The 20,306-nt window shown below is 41.6% G+C and overlaps 1 protein-coding gene and 1 long non-coding RNA gene across 4 annotated transcripts; one reads left to right on the top strand and one right to left on the bottom strand.

Annotated features, from left to right (window-relative positions):
- Nucleotides 1-702: 702 nt before the first annotated feature.
- LOC134966645 (uncharacterized) lies at nucleotides 703-5,792 on the top strand. Its single transcript, XR_010188684.1, has 5 exons — nucleotides 703-771; nucleotides 1,650-1,729; nucleotides 4,153-4,245; nucleotides 5,026-5,175; nucleotides 5,703-5,792. It is a non-coding gene; the product is annotated as an uncharacterized LOC134966645 (long non-coding RNA).
- On the bottom strand, nucleotides 4,140-11,611 carry LOC134966644 (serine-rich adhesin for platelets-like). 3 transcript variants are annotated; one of them, XM_063943543.1, is made up of 6 exons: nucleotides 10,491-11,611; nucleotides 9,727-9,804; nucleotides 7,812-8,276; nucleotides 7,521-7,709; nucleotides 5,512-7,376; nucleotides 4,140-4,225 (listed from the first exon to the last, which is right to left on the bottom strand). In XM_063943543.1, exons 1-5 carry the CDS (start codon nucleotides 10,942-10,944, stop codon nucleotides 5,521-5,523), a joined length of 3,042 nt encoding a protein of 1,013 aa, XP_063799613.1. In that variant the 5' UTR covers nucleotides 10,945-11,611; the 3' UTR covers nucleotides 4,140-4,225; nucleotides 5,512-5,520. The 3 variants fall into 3 exon arrangements, with proteins under 3 accessions (XP_063799613.1, XP_063799614.1, XP_063799615.1); XM_063943544.1 differs by having other exon boundaries at nucleotides 5,512-7,358; XM_063943545.1 differs by lacking the exons at nucleotides 9,727-9,804; nucleotides 10,491-11,611 and adding an exon at nucleotides 9,179-9,275.
- Between the last annotated feature and the right edge of the window lie 8,695 nt (nucleotides 11,612-20,306).

Genomic DNA, 20,306 nt, shown 5'->3' with positions numbered 1-20,306 from the left:
TAAAAATGCAAAACAGTGATAGGTATTAATTAAATTATTAATGTTTTCTTGTGCATGTAACATACTAAATATTATGATTGGTTAATAACAATCTTACATTGTTACACCTCATTTCTCAAACAAGCAATACCCCCTTCCCTTAAATTTGATTATTTTTTTAAATTATAAAGAATTTATTAGCACACAAATGTCAATATAGTATAGTAGACACTAACTCTAAATTGATGTAACTGTAATGGTCTGCATGCAGGCTCAATCTAGCAGCAGCGATAGCGATGTTCGTCACCGCGCATCGCTATCGCAGAGGGGGCTACACACGAGTGATATGTGCAGAAAATCTAATCAATCTAGTCAGATTGATTAGATTTTAGCCATGGATCTCTCCATGAGTACCCCCCTTAATATTGCTCTCTAAATTGTATACAATTTCAAAGTGCATATCAACTATTCTAAACATTTGCTAACTTTTCTGCATTGCTAATATATTTACTCAATTTTTTTAAATTAGTTTACTGTTCTGACCTCCCAATCATCATCTGCAAGCCAAAGAAGATTTTTTCTCCTTATTACTTTCCAGGTAATATGCATTTTAAAACAATTTGATGTAGATAATTTGTCTTCTATTTATGTACCTTAATCATCTGTTCTAATGTAATAGTTTAATCTTGACATTGTTAATTATATTTTTTTTTCACCTAAACTAGTTATCTTGTTTGCCCTTCCAATCAACTGCAATCCGCTGATTAGGACTCCTCATTATTTGGTTTTGCGGTAACTATACCTATTGAAACAGTTTTTATCATTTTTATATTTAGCCTGTTTACGTACTTTAATCAGCTCTTAACAAAACATATTACATACATTAAATAATATTTTTAATTTATTTCTTACATAATCTTGTTAACTGTTATGACCTTTGAAATGTCTGATATCCATATCTTCATTTTTAGATTCATTCCTTTTTTTTTATTTAATTATAATTCTAAACTAAATTGTACTTCTAACATGAATCCTGGAATCATGTACCTTTAAAAATATTAACATATCTAAAATGAACATATTTGCTTTACCTATACACTAATATATATATTACTACACAGGACCATATCTCTAACTTTGGAAATGCCTAGTATGGATCCACTCTCTATTGTTAATATTACATAACAATAAAATATTATTCAACTGAATATATTTATTTGAAAAAATATCATATTTAACTATATTGTTATGACAGCAATATATTTAACATTTTCCTATTGAATTATTTTAAACAATAACCAAAATCAAATGTTCTTAATTTTTATCCATCATTAATATAAACACTGTCAGATTAGGATGGCAATAGTATTTCCACATCTTCTTCAGAAACTGTGTATATTTACCAAAATATAGTACAATAATAAAATTATACAATACTAATAAAACTGTGTAATATCTCTCAATGTTTGGGTATTAAAGTTGACAGATTTTTTCCCTTAATGTAAACTAAAAAAAAATTACTCTTAGATTAACAAATATGAAAAAATTTTTTTTTTTTGTTTTTATATTATTATATAGAAAACACGTAAAAAAAATTCCTTTTTTAAATTTTTTTATTGAATCATCATTGTTTGTGCACACAGTGTATGACTATTTTTTTTTCAATACAGGAAAAGAAACTTGATCCACAATGAATCCACAACAAAGAATATGAAAACCATCTTGATCCTACATAACATAATCTGATGCGGTGATATTATTCTTATTAATCTTTATTATAGAAACATATACAATATATTTTTTTCAAGATTTATTTATAAATCTATTACCAGTTATAATATGTTAACCTGTTCAAAGTTCACCCTTTAGAAAATAAAAGTTTTATTCATTGAAAATACTATGTTAGCTTATTGTTTTTATTATTATTCCTCATACTTACAGCACCCTAAAACTCAAATGACGCAATATGTGGGAAATACATACGCGTGTATGTCTTTGAGGGAAACATGGGAAATGATGATAGCGTCAATTGGCTAGATGGTTTACGCCATCAAAGAACCATATATATTTGCTAATCTGATCCCATCCTTACCTTCATAATTTTAATTTCCAATTCCAATTTTTTATATATCAATATTAAAAATTTAGTATTTTGCGAGTTTGGAAGCAAATTTGTGTAATGTGTACATTAAACACACAAATATGTTCCGATTGGTAATCTATTCAAATATTATTGCAAATACAATTAGAATATATAAATAGTGGGAGCGCAGAATGAATCCAATATATTATTTTATTTAAAATATTAATATGTCATCCACATAAAAATGCAGTACATGAACTAGCCTAAGAAAAAACAATTGATATTATATAAATGTAAACGAGACTGCCATATCTCCTGAACAAATATGAATAAAAATCCTTTAATAAACCCTAGTTAGGGCTGCATTAATGCTTCATGAAAATCAGCCGTGCGTCCACGAGCTGAAATGATTGTAAAAAGGAGACTGCTAAAAAGTGCCTCTGTTATAAGTCACTGTCCTCCTTATACACAATAGAATCTCATTGGTAGAGAGTGTCCCAGTACTGGACTTGCGGACAACCGTGCTGTAGTATTATGTGGCAAATGGATAGTGATGGTCAAATTCTATTTGTGGTATATCACCTGATGTAGAAGCCTCTCCGTCAAAGGCGCTGTACTGAGCCGGGTTTGCTGGGGCTCTGTGCAGTGAACGTACAGCTGGTCTCGTCACCGGTGTACCATCCAGATGAACACGGTAGTTTAATTCTGCTGAAGGATGCTGTACCAGTCTGGATATGCAACAGTGTAAAAATACTGGAGCAGCAGATTCTCCGTCCGCTGGTGGAAAAATCTGTATTAATTGCGGCTACGGTCCACTGGATGCATGCGGGTCACAGGGTGTTAAGAGAATATAGCAGTCCAAATGAGGTACTTCAAAGGAGTACCTTAACGCGTTTCTCGTCCCACAACGCTGGCCGTTTCATCAGAAGGAAATGAATTTTATTTCATTTCAAAGGTACTCCTTTGAAGGACCTCATTTGGACTGCTATATTCTCCTGACACCCTGTGAGCCGCATGCATCGAGTGGACCGTAGCCGCAATTAATACGGATTTTTACACCAGCGGACGGAGAATCTGCTGCTCCAGTATTTTTACACTGTTGCATATCCAGACTGGTACAGCATCCTTCAGCAGAATTAAACTACCGTGTTCATCTGGATGGTACACCGGTGACGAGACCAGCTGTACGTTCACTGCACAGAGCCCCAGCAAACCCGGCTCAGTACAGCGCCTTTGACGGAGAGGCTTCTACATCAGGTGATATACCACAAATAGAATTTGACCATCACTATCCATTTGCCACAGAATACTACAGCACGGTTGTCCGCAAGTCCAGTACTGGGACACTCTCTACCAATGAGATTCTATTGTGTATAAGGAGGACAGTGACTTATAACAGAGGCACTTTTTAGCAGTCTCCTTTTTACAATCATTTCAGCTCGTGGACGCACGGCTGATTTTCATGAAGCATTAATGCAGCCCTAACTAGGGTTTATTAAAGGTTTTTTATTCATATTTGTTCAGGAGATATGGCAGTCTCGTTTACATTTATATAATATCAATTGTTTTTTCTGAGGCTAGTTCATGTACTGCATTTTTATGTGGATGACATATTAATATTTTAAATAAAACAATATATTGGATTCATTCTGCGCTCCCACTCTTTCTTTTTTCACACTCACTTTGATCCATTGTTGGGGCAGCCCGCCCACAACTGGTGAGCAGCCGCCTGAATCCAACTACATATAGTGTGTGTATTTTAGAGCGCAAATCTTTTGTATATATTTTTTGAATATATAAATGCATTGTTAAGCAAATGCAAATTATTAACAATACAAAACTTGCAATAATTTTTTTGGGATATTATTAGAATATAAATTATATATATATGCATGAACAATCACTGTAATATGGAATATGTGTCTGTACATATATTTTCTCTATTTTTATCTTGAACATATTAGTATGTGAACCCCACCAACATGAACAAACCAAAACAAAACAAAATAAATTTAGAACATTTTCAGGAATGCACGACTTGAAGTATCTCAGAAAGTATATTCCTATTATCGATTTGTCTTTTCAAACAGGACACATGGATGACTCTGTATCCCTCTGTCTTCAGTTCCTTCACCCTGGCTCGCAAGACCGTTTGTGACATATCTAAAAATGAAGTAAAACAGGTAAGTTCTTGAAAGTTAATTTCCATACTTTTGTCCACCTTATCTTTTACTGTAGTCTTCATTTTAAAAGAAATGCAAGGTTTAAAGGTAACAACCCTAATTATAATAAAATATTACAATATATATTTCTCATTGTGACTCTAGATCAGTAGTGCACCGAAGATTTTTCCATCATTTGTATTAGCAATGGTTAAGTTAAAGATATACAAGCACTATAGTAATGGGTTCCATCATAAATTATGTTTCACGGCACAGACAAAATTATCATGTCCAAACAACCCCAAAATATTGCAAAAATCACCATTCAATGGAAGCACTACTGACTAATAAAATACATTCTGAAAGAATGCATTTCTTGGACAAAGCAATGCCGTATGTCTGAGTTTAATTTATTAGTCTGCGGTGCCGATGTTTGATGTATGTATATATATATATATATATATATATATATATATATATATATATATATATAGTGTCAGTTTGTACTGTGCTCCAAACAATAAATACAATATGCTGCAGTGACCTCCTCGTCAGCTTGGCATAAGATGACTATGTAGATGAAAGGTAATCGGCTGCACTCACACTGCCGTATTCAATGATGCAAAAAGTGTCCCTTTATTGCCTACATGTTTTGTTAAAAATCCCCTTCTTCAGGGACAGATTTCTGTCCAAATAACTTGAAAATATCTACATATATTTAAAAGTTTATTATATCCTGTTTAACACTCTTCTTCCTTATGTCTTTACTCTTTTTTTATTTGTTTTCCTTTTATATTTCAGGCAACTTTGTCTACATGTGTGTTTCCAGAGCTCTGGTCCTCTACATAAAACAAAGATATTTGTATGCTACATGCCAGCATTTTGCTTATACTCCACTCTTGTGATGTCTAAACTTGTAGCCTATAACACTCTGCTAAGACTGTATCCAAAGTAAATCAAATGATGTTTTTTTTTTGAAAAATTTACAAACCATACACAAAATTACAATAGAAAATCAATGTAGGATTAACTTAGTTTCCTATTGAGTTTGGTGATTCAAACTCACAATTTGAATAAGAAGCCTATGGCTAAAACTAATTAAAAATAATAAATGTTAGTGTTATATGTAGGATTTTTTAAGTGCAGGATGATGATCGTTGAGTAGGGCACATTTGTTATCTTGAGGAAACACATTTTTTATGTTACGTTTTTCAAAAAAAGCATAGCACATATGTCTCACCATATTTAGTTATCTGATAATGCAATCTATATACATTTATTAATTACCTTTAATATTTAAGCTTCATCCTCATCGTTAGCTTCCTGTCTCTTCCAATGTTGAATTTGAATATTTGCACGCTCTAATCTGACTCGAAGATCCATATTCTCATCATAGCTTGAGCTAGGTCGATAAGCCAATTGCAATCTTGAATGCACTTCTGATGCTACAGCTATGCTTCTCAAATTTGTGTTTTCAGGGCTGTATTCAGAGGGTACAGGTGCAGCGGTGGATTTATACTTTCCTGTTGCAGCGGTGGATTCTGAGGGTCCTGAGTCAGCGGTGGATTCTGAGGCAATTTGTCCAGTAGTGGATTCTGAGTGTCCTGGTTTTGGCTTCAATAAATAGGGCCCTGGTGCAGTGGTGGATACATTGAGGCCTCTATAAGCAGTGGATACATAGTCTCCATGTAAGTTGTTGTATACATAGGGTCCTGATAAAGTGGAGGATACATAGGGTCCTGTAAAAGTAGTGGATACATAGGGTCTTGATGCAGGGATGGATACATAGGGTTCTGCTAAAATTGAGGATACATAGTGTCCTGTTACAGTCGTGGATACAGAGGGTTCTGTTGCAGTGGTGGATACATAGGGTCCTGCTGAAGTGGAGGATACATAGGGTCCTGTAAAAGTAGTGGATACATAGGGTCTTGATGCAGGGATGGATACATAGGGTTCTGCTAAAATTGAGGATACATAGTGTCCTGTTATAGTCGTGGATACAGAGGGTTCTGTTGCAGTGGTGGATACATAGGGTCCTGCTGAAGTGGAGGATACATAGGGTCCTGTAAAAGTAGTGGATACATAGGGTCTTGATGCAGGGATGGATACATAGGGTTCTGCTAAAGTTGAGGATACATAGTGTCCTGTTACAGTCGTGCATACATAGGGTTCTGTTGCAGTGGTGGATACATAGGGTCTTGGTGCAGGGATGGATGCATAGGGTCCTGCAAAAGTGGAGGATACACAGGGTCCTGTTTCACGTATGGATACATAGGGTCCTGATAATGTCGAGGATACATAGGGTCCTGTTAAAGTAGTGGATACATAGGGTCTTGGTGCAGGGATGGATACATAGGGTTCTGATAATGTCGAGGATACATAGGGTCCTGTTAAAGTAGTGGATAGATAGGGTCCTGCTGCAGTGGTGGATACATAGGGTCCTGGTAAAGTGTAGGATGCATATGGTCCTGTTAAAGTGGTGGAAACATTGGTACTTGCTGCAGCAGTGGATACAGAGTATACTGGTAAAGTGGTGGATACATAGGTTACTGTTGCAGTGGTGGATACATAGGGTCCTGGTAAAGTGGTGGATACATCTGTTCCTGCTGCAGGGGTGGATACAGATTCTCCTGGTAAAGTGGTGTATAGATAGGTTCCAGGTGCAGCGCTCGTTGCATACTCTCTGTGTGTAGAGCTTGTTACATAGTCTCCACGTGTACAGCTGGATACAAAGGTTCCTGCTGTAGCATTGGATATACAAGAAGGATTATCTGATCTGGACATTCTTTGTCTTTCTTCTGTCAACAGTTGCATGAAAGTGGAAATCATGCGTGTGATGGTAATAGTCTCATACTGCCATGCTAGCATTTGATTTATACTGTGCTGCATCTGTTGGTAGTTGATTGCTGCCACATTCTGTGATGAAACAAGATGATCGTAAAAATTTGCAAGAGTGACAAGTGCTTGATTCTGTTGTCTTTGTGTTGTGTTGAGAATCTGTATATTATTATTCAGCTGATTTATTTGATGTTCAATTTTTTTCATTTCTTCATTTCTATTCCTCTCAATTAGCTGCATGGTTTCCTTTAAAGAATCCTGTTGGCTAATGGTTTGTGATCTGCTAACGTCACATTCTGTGTGTATAAAAAGTTCTAGGTACAGTTAATACATCAATTTACAGACAATTTATTAAGTATAGTTAGAAGAACCAAAAAATCAAGTTATAAAAAAACCAGTATCTATTAATGATAGTGGATCTCATTAAAATCTATGTTTTATACATTAAAAAAATTTACCTTGATTTGTAGAGTCCAGGAATTGGTCTTGAAGACCATGGTCAATTACACTAGAATGTGCAGTCTCTGCATTCAATTCCACCTGGTTGGTATCTTCTGTATCAATATTACTTTTCTGGCTGTGCAATACAGGCTCCTCATTAATGTTATCCTGTGTCTGTGTGGCAGTCACCATGTTGCTTTCTATGGCTTAAAACATAATAGATAAATACCATTAATCTTAAACATAGTTTTTAACCATATTGAATATCAATGATAGTACATTTTAATTATATTGATCAAAATAAATACCTTTATCTAACATTAAAGGGTTTAGCATGGTTGAATTTTCTTCCTCCATGAAAGGATCATCCATTGTTGATTGTTCTTGCCTCATGGATGTTTCATTTACCGTGGAAGTCTCTACCGTAGTGGAACTTTGAACCACAGAAGAATATTCTTGCATCATTGATGTTTGGTCCGCCGTGGAATGATCATCCACTCTTGCCGAATGTTTCAGCATTGATGGTTCGGCCACAAAGGAAGTATCATCCACTGTCGAAGTATGTTGCAGCATTGATGGTTGGTCCAACATGGTAGCATGGTCCGCTGTTGCATCATGATGCAGCTTTGATGGTTCGTCCACCATGGAAGGATTGTCCAATGTTAAAATATGTGGCATCACTGATGGTTCATCCGCAGTTGGAGGAAAATTGTCTGTCATAACTGTTTTTGTTTCAGAAAAAGAAACTTTCCTTGAAATTGTTGTAAAGGAACCTGAAATAAATAATAGGTATATTTAACATTGCATACATATAAATACATAATATTTGATAGACATTACAATATTTCTAGCATTATAAAACTGTGTAAAGCATACCTCAAAAATGTATTTACTTATATTTTTTTACTAATATTTTTTAATACATATAATATTTTATTATATTTATTATTATTATTTTATTACAACAGAAAAAAAGCCTTTTTGGCTCAATAATATAGCTTCTAATCCAATTTTTGATTTATTTCTACAACATAGGGTAAAACATTATAGCTAGCACAATATTATTTTACAGTAGGAGGGCATGTTTATAAAATTAGAATAAGATGCTAGATAGCATGTGTGTATGTTTTTAGGTTCAACGCTAACTCAGGAAAGTAGGTAGCAATTTACAACACACTGTGGAAATATTTGACTAAAAATCTGTAAAAAAAAAAGGTGAGTCTAATACAAAGCTCTAACACTTATCTGTGTGGCCGGTAAGGGGGTGACAGTTAAAAATCATTACTGGTCGGCCTTGCGTGGATGAATAGTGACAAGACATAAGTGTATGGAGAAGGGTTGTCGGTACTTAGTTATATAGTAAAAAATTTCAACATGGGTTTTTAATTCTGTTTTTGTTCTCACATTCCTCGTTAAGTGATGTGTTGTGTAAGGTGCCTAGCTCAGCTACCGCTGTATTATTTGCAGGTTCCCATTCCCAATTGTTGTCCAAGTTGATCCTTAAATAGGAAGAAAAATAACTAATTAAATTAAGAAGGTTGGACTCAGGTCTACTTATTTCTCATGTCAATCTAATGACCATGTCTACATAATAAATGTTGACTTTTAGTAGCCCAATCAATGTTTATCTACCTAATGACCTCCTACATGAAAAAATTAAGTTCGGATATCTTACATATATAACATAGTGAGGGTTGCCTGTAGTCCACACATTTACAGCATTTAGAAGAGTAGCATCAGCAGCAGGATTGGGCTGACAAAGAATGGCATAATTCTCCTTTGCGCCTGCAATTTTACCCATTGGCGGCAGCAGCGTTCGTAGAATGTCCTTTATAAGTGTAATTATTGATAATCAATTACAAAGTAATCAGTTAACTTTTGGTATATCTCGTTGATAAAACGAGAGACATAAGTAAGAGATTTTAATTTAATTAATTTATTTTGATTATACTAGCATTTACTTAGCAATTAACTATTTTTTTCAGCTAATAATTATATATGTATTTAAAAAAAAAATTACATTGATTTTTAATTATGACCAAAGTATTTATTTTGGCTCAATAGAACAAAGAAATTAACAGTATATGTTTTCATATGCACTATATTTTGAAATATCTTACATAAACTATTTATTATCTAACTCACGATATAACATCATACAATATTGCAAACATTATTTACTGTTTAGTTGTAACGTTTTTACTTTTGTTTTAAATTTTTTACCAGACTGTTGCTCTTCCAAATTCTTCTGCTTTTTCTTATGTGTTTTCTTTTGATTTTTTTCTTGAGCAACCTTAAGTTCTTTAGCAAATATAAAAAATAAAATAAAAATATTACAGTTACTAAACATTTTAATATCACACACACACACACACACACACACACACACACACACACACACACATTGAGTAAACCTTATCCTAAATGATGGGTTCAGGTACTAATTTGGATATACAATTTGAAAGTATTTGTACTAACTGCATATCATAATGAGATCGCATGGCGATGGTGTCCAAATTGAAGCACAGAGTGCATTTATGTTTAATATACACATTATACACAAACCCGTAAGGTCATTTTATACAATTTTTTAACATACTTTGTGCATTAAACAAAGTGTGTGTATATTTACACAATTAATTTGTTTCATATACACATTATACAAACAGCCTGAAGGTCAATTTATGTAATTTTCTTTATAATGTTGTGTATTAAAATAATTATTTTCACATTTGCCATCATAAAACAAATTTTTCACTATCTTACTCTCCCATTAAAATATATGTGTAAACATTTTTTATTTTATTGATTGATATTGGGCTATGGCATACTCCACCTATGTTTGTGTGTATATAGATATAGACACACACACATCTGGTGGATTGATATTTTTCATGGACAATACGCTAATATATCTATCTATCTATCTATCTATCTATCTATCTAGATATAGTTATATACATATTTATAGTTTGTAAAATAGTTACCCTGGGAACCAGTGGGTGGCCTCTCGTCATCTTGTACCATTCTAAAGTGCTCTTCTAGTTTTTTCTCCCAAACCTTTTGGAGTTTTCTTCTACACTTTATTTTATGATTTGTCTTCCTCTTACAGTCACGTAGTCTCTTTTTGCAGCTTTCAGGAGTTCGATGTATATCTCGAGCTGTAGACACAGATTTTGCTATTTCTTCCCAAGTATTATTTTTAAATTTCTGGTGTACATTAAAAGCTTCGGGACCAAATAGCTGACATGTATGATGAATAACTTGGTCAATGAGGGTGTCTGTTTCATCATCTGTGAACTTTGGGGCCCTGTGGATGCTTCCTTCATCAGGAGATTCATATTCATCATGAGAAGCATCACTGTGACTCTTCTGACTGTGAGATGTTTCAGCTTCATCTTGAGTAAGTGAGGTTCGTTTTCTGCTACCACCCTCTGCCATTTTTTAAAACTAAGACAATCTAAATAAAGACAAAGATTTACTAAATAATTCTATATATATGTTCTATAATTTTTTTCTATTAATCATTTATTAATTAAGAATTATGTTTTCAATTTATCTGGAGCCATGCACTGATACTTAGATGCCAAATAATTCACTAGCCTTGAAACATCCATCGATGGTAGTAAACCATCTGTTTCTCCCCATCAATGTTAAAATTATTCAAACCTGATATAGACCTTGAAAAAGGGACAGCATAGTCCAGAAACGCGTTGGTTTGCCATGCTGTGCCTTATTCCATAATCAAGACGGACAATCTCTGCATGCTTTGGGTAACATTTGTGATTCTAAACTCTGGAGCCTACTGCTTTCTCAACACCTGCGGCTCACACCAAATATAAGGGTACGATCACTTTCCTGCCTTCATTGTGAATCACAACGTGTTTGAGATTTTTTTTTTTCATATTTTTTTTCTTTTATGAAATATTTTACATTATACATTATACATATCAGCGGATTGGTTGCCATGGACAACTTCTCCACTGGCTCACTTTAACACACTTTTCAATGCTTCATGAATAGATCACTATGGGAGAGACGTCATGAGATCTCTGCCATAGCAGCGACGTACAGACACTAGAGGTCAGTAATGACCTCTAGTATCTGTCACTGGAGACGGCTACAGCGGACGCCCACACAGTCCACGGCGTCTGCTGCAGACGGGGAGCGGGCAGGCGGCGGTGACTGCGGACACAGGACGCAGCGCACTGGGCGTATGCACTGCTTGAATGCACAAATAACCGCTCATGGCAATACCAAATCAATATCAGCAGCATAACTATTTCTCAAGTAACAGTGTTTTAAGTGGGATGGCCATGGGTGTGTTCAGCTGCGATGTGAAAAGTGTGAGTGGACAAATATGGTCACTAAAGGGTCTATTCATACAGAAAACGAAAACATAATTGATACTTATCACTACACATCGCATTGCTTTGATGCGATGTATAGCTGTGATAAGTAGCAATTAATGTATACTTACCCTTAAGACGATGCGCTGCGGTGTCTAGGGCTATTGCGGTGAGGTCTGCTCCAGCGGTCCTTCCCAGCGATGCGCGGGGTACAGCGGAGGGTCACTTTGCGCATGCGCAGGGTGTTTACCTCCCGTCAGCCCGCAGTAGTTGCTGTGAGGTCGGGGGGCAGAGCCAGCGCGAGGTGCAGAGCAGTGATCGGGGAAGCATTGAGCTTCCCTGATGTCTCCGCACTACAGTTCAGGTTACGGCGTCCTGAGATGGCGAACCTGGACTCCATGGAGAAGCGGAAAGCAGAGCTTTCCACACCTTCATGAATCGCACTCACCATTCAAAGGTATGGTGATGCGATTCAGGCACAGAGCGGGGGTAACGCTGGAGAAGTCAGAGACTTCTACACGTTAACCCGCTCTGTGAATTGCAGTAGGCAGAGAAAAGCCCTGTTTACCGCCAAAAAAAGGTCTTTTCAATGCTACATGAATAGACCCCTAACTGTGCTATGGGAGACCATATATGGTTTCAGTCATAGATGGCCATCCTAGCTTCCATGAAAGACCCGCTGACCAATCAAAGATCAGGGGTGGTGAGTCACGGGTGCTGTGGTCTAAACTACGATCGTTATAAAAAAAAAATATATATATATATATATATATTTTTAGAACATACATAAATATTGGTTTAGGCTGAGATAGTGATGTACAGAAAACATAGGTTCTCCACCATCGCTGGGAAAAGTATTCTACATCGGTCATAAACCTTGAATTAATTTGATTCATAGATGAACGATAGTCATCCCTAGTGTATTTATCTATGTGGGATAGCACAAATGTATGTTGTGACAATAATCCTTCCTCACATCCAAGACACAGTTGCCACACCCTGCAGGGCTCTGCAATGTGATAAGGGTTGGGTGACATAGCTGTGTATCTGTGCAGTGATGCTAGATGTCTTTAGCATGATGAACAGGCAGCCAAGCATGGAGTTTAATCGGCGCCATTTTGTAATTGGGAACGTACTGTCAGTCACTCTGACTGCAAAACGGCAATAAAACACAGCTATGTTATCACAAAACCAGATAAGTTTACAAAGCCAGATAAAACTGTTCCAGTAACTGTAGTACGATTGGTTGTAATGGATGCAGGGCCGAGGTGTGGTATGGTTAGCAGAGGGTATTTTTAAGATGGATGTAACACATTAATGTAGATTGCTGCATTTGACTGTCAGAAGGAGTTAATCTAAAAAAACCAAGCAGCTAGTGATAGTGAACTCGGTATTATGTAGATCTTGAGGAGGAAACATTTATAAAGAGTGTGTGTGTTTTGTATTTGTCTGAAACGACCTATATTTTCTTCTAACTGTGAAGAATAGAATTAGATGAAAGTTTGAAATTTACCTTAACAGGAAATACAATTATCTTATTGTAAAAAATCAATAGAATACAGCATACCCGGTTTAGTGGTCTCTGGCGCAGTGGGTAAATACAGATTACTTACGCTGACACTCATGAGCGCTGTTCTCAAAATGGCGCCTAAGCAAGGGTCGATCTTGGCTTTTATAATCAATGTGAAACAAACCATCCTACTGCCTAATATTCTAAGTTTCTCATTGGTTCAGCTGTGTGGTAAGATAATGCATCATCTGACATATATCATATCCAACCAATTGGATATCGGAAGCTGAATAATGGGTTTGGTTTGAGGGGGTAGGGCGTTGGACTTTTTAATTATTGGCATGAGTTATTTTTTTTGGGGGGGGGAAATATAATCCTTTTGAAAAGTTTAAGGACTAGTGTTAGCTTAACATAAAGCATCCAGCAAGGTCTCATGAATGCCAGGGTGACAAGGGCTGTCATGAATGGCTGTCAAGAGACACACACACACACACACACACACATACACACACACACACACACACACACACACACACACAGACAGACACACACACTCACTCCCACACACTCACTCCCACACACTCACTCCCACACACTCACTACTTGTCCAACCCATGCTGCCAGGCAGGGATAGCTTGAAGACCTTGGGGCTGTCAGGGATGTGAGAGGGCAGCCTGGGACATGTAGTGCCATGCCTTGTGGGGGAGGACTAGGAGCGTCCCGTTTAGCGGCTAGCCATGGGCGTCTCATCAGTGAAGGCTTGCAGCTGTGCCTTGATGAGGGCGCCCTGTCATCGCGGGGTGCAGGACACACACACACACACACACACACACACACACACACACTCACTCCCACACACTCACTCCCACACACTCACTACTTGTCCAACCCATGCTGCCAGGCAGGGATAGCTTGAAGACCTTGGGGCTGTCAGGGATGTGAGAGGGCAGCCTGGGACATGTAGTGCCATGCCTTGTGGGGGAGGACTAGGAGCGTCCCGTTTAGCGGCTAGCCATGGGCGTCTCATCAGTGAAGGCTTGCAGCTGTGCCTTGATGAGGGAGCCCTGTCATCGCGGGGTGCAGGACACACACACACACACACACACACACACACACACACACACTCACTCCCACACACTCACTCCCACACACTCACTACTTGTCCAACCCATGCTGCCAGGCAGGGATAGCTTGAAGACCTTGGGGCTGTCAGGGATGTGAGAGGGCAGCCTGGGACATGTAGTGCCATGCCTTGTGGGGGAGGACTAGGAGCGTCCCGTTTAGCGGCTAGCCATGGGCGTCTCATCAGTGAAGGCTTGCAGCTGTGCCTTGATGAGGGCGCCCTGTCATCGCGGGGTGCAGGACACACACACACACACACACACACACACACACACACACTCACTCCCACACACTCACTCCCACACACTCACTACTTGTCCAACCCATGCTGCCAGGCAGGGATAGCTTGAAGACCTTGGGGCTGTCAGGGATGTGAGAGGGCAGCCTGGGACATGTAGTGCCATGCCTTGTGGGGGAGGACTAGGAGCGTCCCGTTTAGCGGCTAGCCATGGGCGTCTCATCAGTGAAGGCTTGCAGCTGTGCCTTGATGAGGGCGCCCTGTCATCGCGGGGTGCAGGACACACACACACACACACACACACACACACACACACTCACTCCCACACACTCACTCCCACACACTCACTACTTGTCCAACCCATGCTGCCAGGCAGGGATAGCTTGAAGACCTTGGGGCTGTCAGGGATGTGAGAGGGCAGCCTGGGACATGTAGTGCCATGCCTTGTGGGGGAGGACTAGGAGCGTCCCGTTTAGCGGCTAGCCATGGGCGTCTCATCAGTGAAGGCTTGCAGCTGTGCCTTGATGAGGGCGCCCTGTCATCGCGGGGTGCAGGACACACACACACACACACACACACACACTCACTCCCACACACTCACTCCCACACACTCACTACTTGTCCAACCCATGCTGCCAGGCAGGGATAGCTTGAAGACCTTGGGGCTGTCAGGGATGTGAGAGGGCAGCCTGGGACATGTAGTGCCATGCCTTGTGGGGGAGGACTAGGAGCGTCCCGTTTAGCGGCTAGCCATGGGCGTCTCATCAGTGAAGGCTTGCCGCTGTGCCTTGATGAGGGCGCCCTGTCATCGCGGGGTGCAGGACACACACACACACACACACACACACACACACACACTCACTCCCACACACTCACTCCCACACACTCACTACTTGTCCAACCCATGCTGCCAGGCAGGGATAGCTTGAAGACCTTGGGGCTGTCAGGGATGTGAGAGGGCAGCCTGGGACATGTAGTGCCATGCCTTGTGGGGGAGGACTAGGAGCGTCCCGTTTAGCGGCTAGCCATGGGCGTCTCATCAGTGAAGGCTTGCAGCTGTGCCTTGATGAGGGCGCCCTGTCATCGCGGGGTGCAGGACACACACACACACACACACACACACACTCACTCCCACACACTCACTCCCACACACTCACTACTTGTCCAACCCATGCTGCCAGGCAGGGATAGCTTGAAGACCTTGGGGCTGTCAGGGATGTGAGAGGGCAGCCTGGGACATGTAGTGCCATGCCTTGTGGGGGAGGACTAGGAGCGTCCCGTTTAGCGGCTAGCCATGGGCGTCTCATCAGTGAAGGCTTGCAGCTGTGCCTTGATGAGGGCGCCCTGTCATCGCGGGGTGCAGGACACACACACACACACACACACACACACTCACTCCCACACACTCACTCCCACACACTCACTACTTGTCCAACCCATGCTGCCAGGCAGGGATAGCTTGAAGACCTTGGGGCTGTCAGGGATGTGAGAGGGCAGCCTGGGACATGTAGTGCCATGCCTTGTGGGGGAGGACTAGGAGCGTCCCGTTTAGCGGCTAGCCATGGGCGTCTCATCAGTGAAGGCTTGCCGCTGTGCCTTGATGAGGGCGCCCTGTCATCGCGGGGTGCAGGACACACACACACACACACACACACACACACACACACTCACTCCCACACACTCACTCCCACACACTCACTACTTGTCCAACCCATGCTGCCAGGCAGGGATAGCTTGAAGACCTTGGGGCTGTCAGGGATGTGAGAGGGCAGCCTGGGACATGTAGTGCCATGCCTTGTGGGGGAGGACTAGGAGCGTCCCGTTTAGCGGCTAGCCATGGGCGTCTCATCAGTGAAGGCTTGCAGCTGTGCCTTGATGAGGGCGCCCTGTCATCGCGGGGTGCAGGACACACACACACACACACACACACACACTCACTCCCACACACTCACTCCCACACACTCACTACTTGTCCAACCCATGCTGCCAGGCAGGGATAGCTTGAAGACCTTGGGGCTGTCAGGGATGTGAGAGGGCAGCCTGGGACATGTAGTGCCATGCCTTGTGGGGGAGGACTAGGAGCGTCCCGTTTAGCGGCTAGCCATGGGCGTCTCATCAGTGAAGGCTTGCAGCTGTGCCTTGATGAGGGCGCCCTGTCATCGCGGGGTGCAGGACACACACACACACACACACACACACACTCACTCCCACACACTCACTCCCACACACTCACTACTTGTCCAACCCATGCTGCCAGGCAGGGATAGCTTGAAGACCTTGGGGCTGTCAGGGATGTGAGAGGGCAGCCTGGGACATGTAGTGCCATGCCTTGTGGGGGAGGACTAGGAGCGTCCCGTTTAGCGGCTAGCCATGGGCGTCTCATCAGTGAAGGCTTGCCGCTGTGCCTTGATGAGGGCGCCCTGTCATCGCGGGGTGCAGGACACACACACACACACACACACACACACACACACACTCACTCCCACACACTCACTCCCACACACTCACTACTTGTCCAACCCATGCTGCCAGGCAGGGATAGCTTGAAGACCTTGGGGCTGTCAGGGATGTGAGAGGGCAGCCTGGGACATGTAGTGCCATGCCTTGTGGGGGAGGACTAGGAGCGTCCCGTTTAGCGGCTAGCCATGGGCGTCTCATCAGTGAAGGCTTGCAGCTGTGCCTTGATGAGGGCGCCCTGTCATCGCGGGGTGCAGGACACACACACACACACACACACACACACACACACTCACTCCCACACACTCACTCCCACACACTCACTACTTGTCCAACCCATGCTGCCAGGCAGGGATAGCTTGAAGACCTTGGGGCTGTCAGGGATGTGAGAGGGCAGCCTGGGACATGTAGTGCCATGCCTTGTGGGGGAGGACTAGGAGCGTCCCGTTTAGCGGCTAGCCATGGGCGTCTCATCAGTGAAGGCTTGCCGCTGTGCCTTGATGAGGGCGCCCTGTCATCGCGGGGTGCAGGACACACACACACACACACACACACACACACACACACTCACTCCCACACACTCACTCCCACACACTCACTACTTGTCCAACCCATGCTGCCAGGCAGGGATAGCTTGAAGACCTTGGGGCTGTCAGGGATGTGAGAGGGCAGCCTGGGACATGTAGTGCCATGCCTTGTGGGGGAGGACTAGGAGCGTCCCGTTTAGCGGCTAGCCATGGGCGTCTCATCAGTGAAGGCTTGCAGCTGTGCCTTGATGAGGGCGCCCTGTCATCGCGGGGTGCAGGACACACACACACACACACACACACACACTCACTCCCACACACTCACTCCCACACACTCACTACTTGTCCAACCCATGCTGCCAGGCAGGGATAGCTTGAAGACCTTGGGGCTGTCAGGGATGTGAGAGGGCAGCCTGGGACATGTAGTGCCATGCCTTGTGGGGGAGGACTAGGAGCGTCCCGTTTAGCGGCTAGCCATGGGCGTCTCATCAGTGAAGGCTTGCAGCTGTGCCTTGATGAGGGCGCCCTGTCATCGCGGGGTGCAGGACACACACACACACACACACACACACACACACACACACACACTCACTCCCACACACTCACTCCCACACACTCACTACTTGTCCAACCCATGCTGCCAGGCAGGGATAGCTTGAAGACCTTGGGGCTGTCAGGGATGTGAGAGGGCAGCCTGGGACATGTAGTGCCATGCCTTGTGGGGGAGGACTAGGAGCGTCCCGTTTAGCGGCTAGCCATGGGCGTCTCATCAGTGAAGGCTTGCCGCTGTGCCTTGATGAGGGCGCCCTGTCATCGCGGGGTGCAGGACACACACACACACACACACACACACACTCACTCCCACACACTCACTCCCACACACTCACTACTTGTCCAACCCATGCTGCCAGGCAGGGATAGCTTGAAGACCTTGGGGCTGTCAGGGATGTGAGAGGGCAGCCTGGGACATGTAGTGCCATGCCTTGTGGGGGAGGACTAGGAGCGTCCCGTTTAGCGGCTAGCCATGGGCGTCTCATCAGTGAAGGCTTGCAGCTGTGCCTTGATGAGGGCGCCCTGTCATCGCGGGGTGCAGGACACACACACACACACACACACACACACACACACACACACACACACACACTCAATAGCTTTGTTAATGTCGATACGTTAAATTTCTAACATTTACCTGTCGACCTATTAACTGTCTAGCTTAATTTAAGTCGATGTTCTAAGAGTCGACCTTTTATTTGTCGATCTAATATCTGTCTACCTTTGTTAATTTCGATATGTTAAATTTCTAACATTTACCTGTCGACCTATTAACTGTCTAGCTTAATTTAAGTCGATGTTCTAAGAGTCGACCTTTTATTTGTCGATCTAATATCTGTCTACCTTTGTTAATTTCGATATGTTAAATTTCTAACATTTACCTGTCGACCTATTAACTGTCTAGCTTAATTTAAGTCGATGTTCTAAGAGTCGACCTTTTATTTGTCGATCTAATATCTGTCTACCTTTGTTAATTTCGATATGTTAAATTTCTAACATTTACCTGTCGACCTATTAACTGTCTAGCTTAATTTAGGTCGATGTTCTAAGAGTCGACCTTTTATTTGTCGATCTAATATCTGTCTAGCTTTGTTAATTTCGATATGTTAAATTTCTAACATTTACCTGTCGACCTATTAACTGTCTAGCTTAATTTAAGTCGATGCTATAATCGTTCGATCTTTTAGTTGTCATACTATTTATATTGTCGGACTTCTCAATGTCGATATATGTTCCGTCTAGGATGCGTATGCCGAACACAATGGTATGTCTAACTTTATGAATCGATTAGTTACACGTCGTACTAATGTGTTTGTCGACTAAAATGACATCGACTTTAAACCCAAGTCTACCTTGTACATGTCGACCTAAACAGTCTGTCTATCTAGCGCTGCCGATCAAAGTGCTGTCTGCAAACACTACATCGATACCGCGTCCCAGACCCCCTAAACCTGACCCCCACCACTGCCTCCCGGGCCCTAACTGGCCCGCTAAAGTTGCAGTCAGAATACCGGCTGTCGGGATTTCATCATCAGTCTCCTTACCCTGTCGGCATGCCGGCGTCGCCTTTCTAGCAGCTGTAGGGATTCCAGCCTCCGCATTCCAGCGTTGGCATTCCAACTGCCGGGATCCTGACAGCCGGCATCTTGACCGGATCCCATGTGTATTTGATATTCCTGTTCAAATTAAATTTCACAACTCACTAATGCTGCTTTCACATCGCAAAACCTGCTTTTGAAATGGTATTTGAAACGGTTCTTAAAACGGGTCTGAGCAGTTAAACCCCTTTCACATCTCATGTTGTAACCAGTAAATTACCATTTCATTACCGTTTTGGTACCTTTCACACTGAACCCGTTTCACCCATAGAAAACAGTGGTTGTCATTATAAATGGACTTTTCTGGCCCACACATTATTAATAATTATTAATTAATTCATTATTAATAATTTGGATAGTCGTACGATGGAACCCAGCAGCTTGAAGCATATCTATTTATATTAGAAGGGATTAGGTACTTGGTTTGTCTTTTTTGAAGGCACAAGTATT

Source organism: Pseudophryne corroboree, chromosome 10 (genome assembly GCF_028390025.1).
Source record: "Pseudophryne corroboree isolate aPseCor3 chromosome 10, aPseCor3.hap2, whole genome shotgun sequence".
NCBI lineage: Eukaryota > Metazoa > Chordata > Amphibia > Anura > Myobatrachidae > Pseudophryne > Pseudophryne corroboree.
The sequence above is the reverse complement of the archived record's forward strand: the minus strand, read 5'-3'. Positions and strand labels throughout refer to the sequence as shown.

Excerpts from the sequence above, each read along its gene's own strand:
- LOC134966644 (XM_063943543.1), bottom strand. The coding sequence starts at position 10,944 with ATGGCAGAGGGTGGTAGCAGAAAACGAACCTCACTTACTCAAGATGAA. Across the intron at positions 9,805-10,490 it reads GCCACCCACTGGTTCCCAGG|AACTTAAGGTTGCTCAAGAA; the intron begins GTAACTATTTTA and ends TATTTGCTAAAG. Across the intron at positions 7,710-7,811 it reads CCCTTTAATGTTAGATAAAG|CCATAGAAAGCAACATGGTG; the intron begins GTATTTATTTTG and ends TTATGTTTTAAG.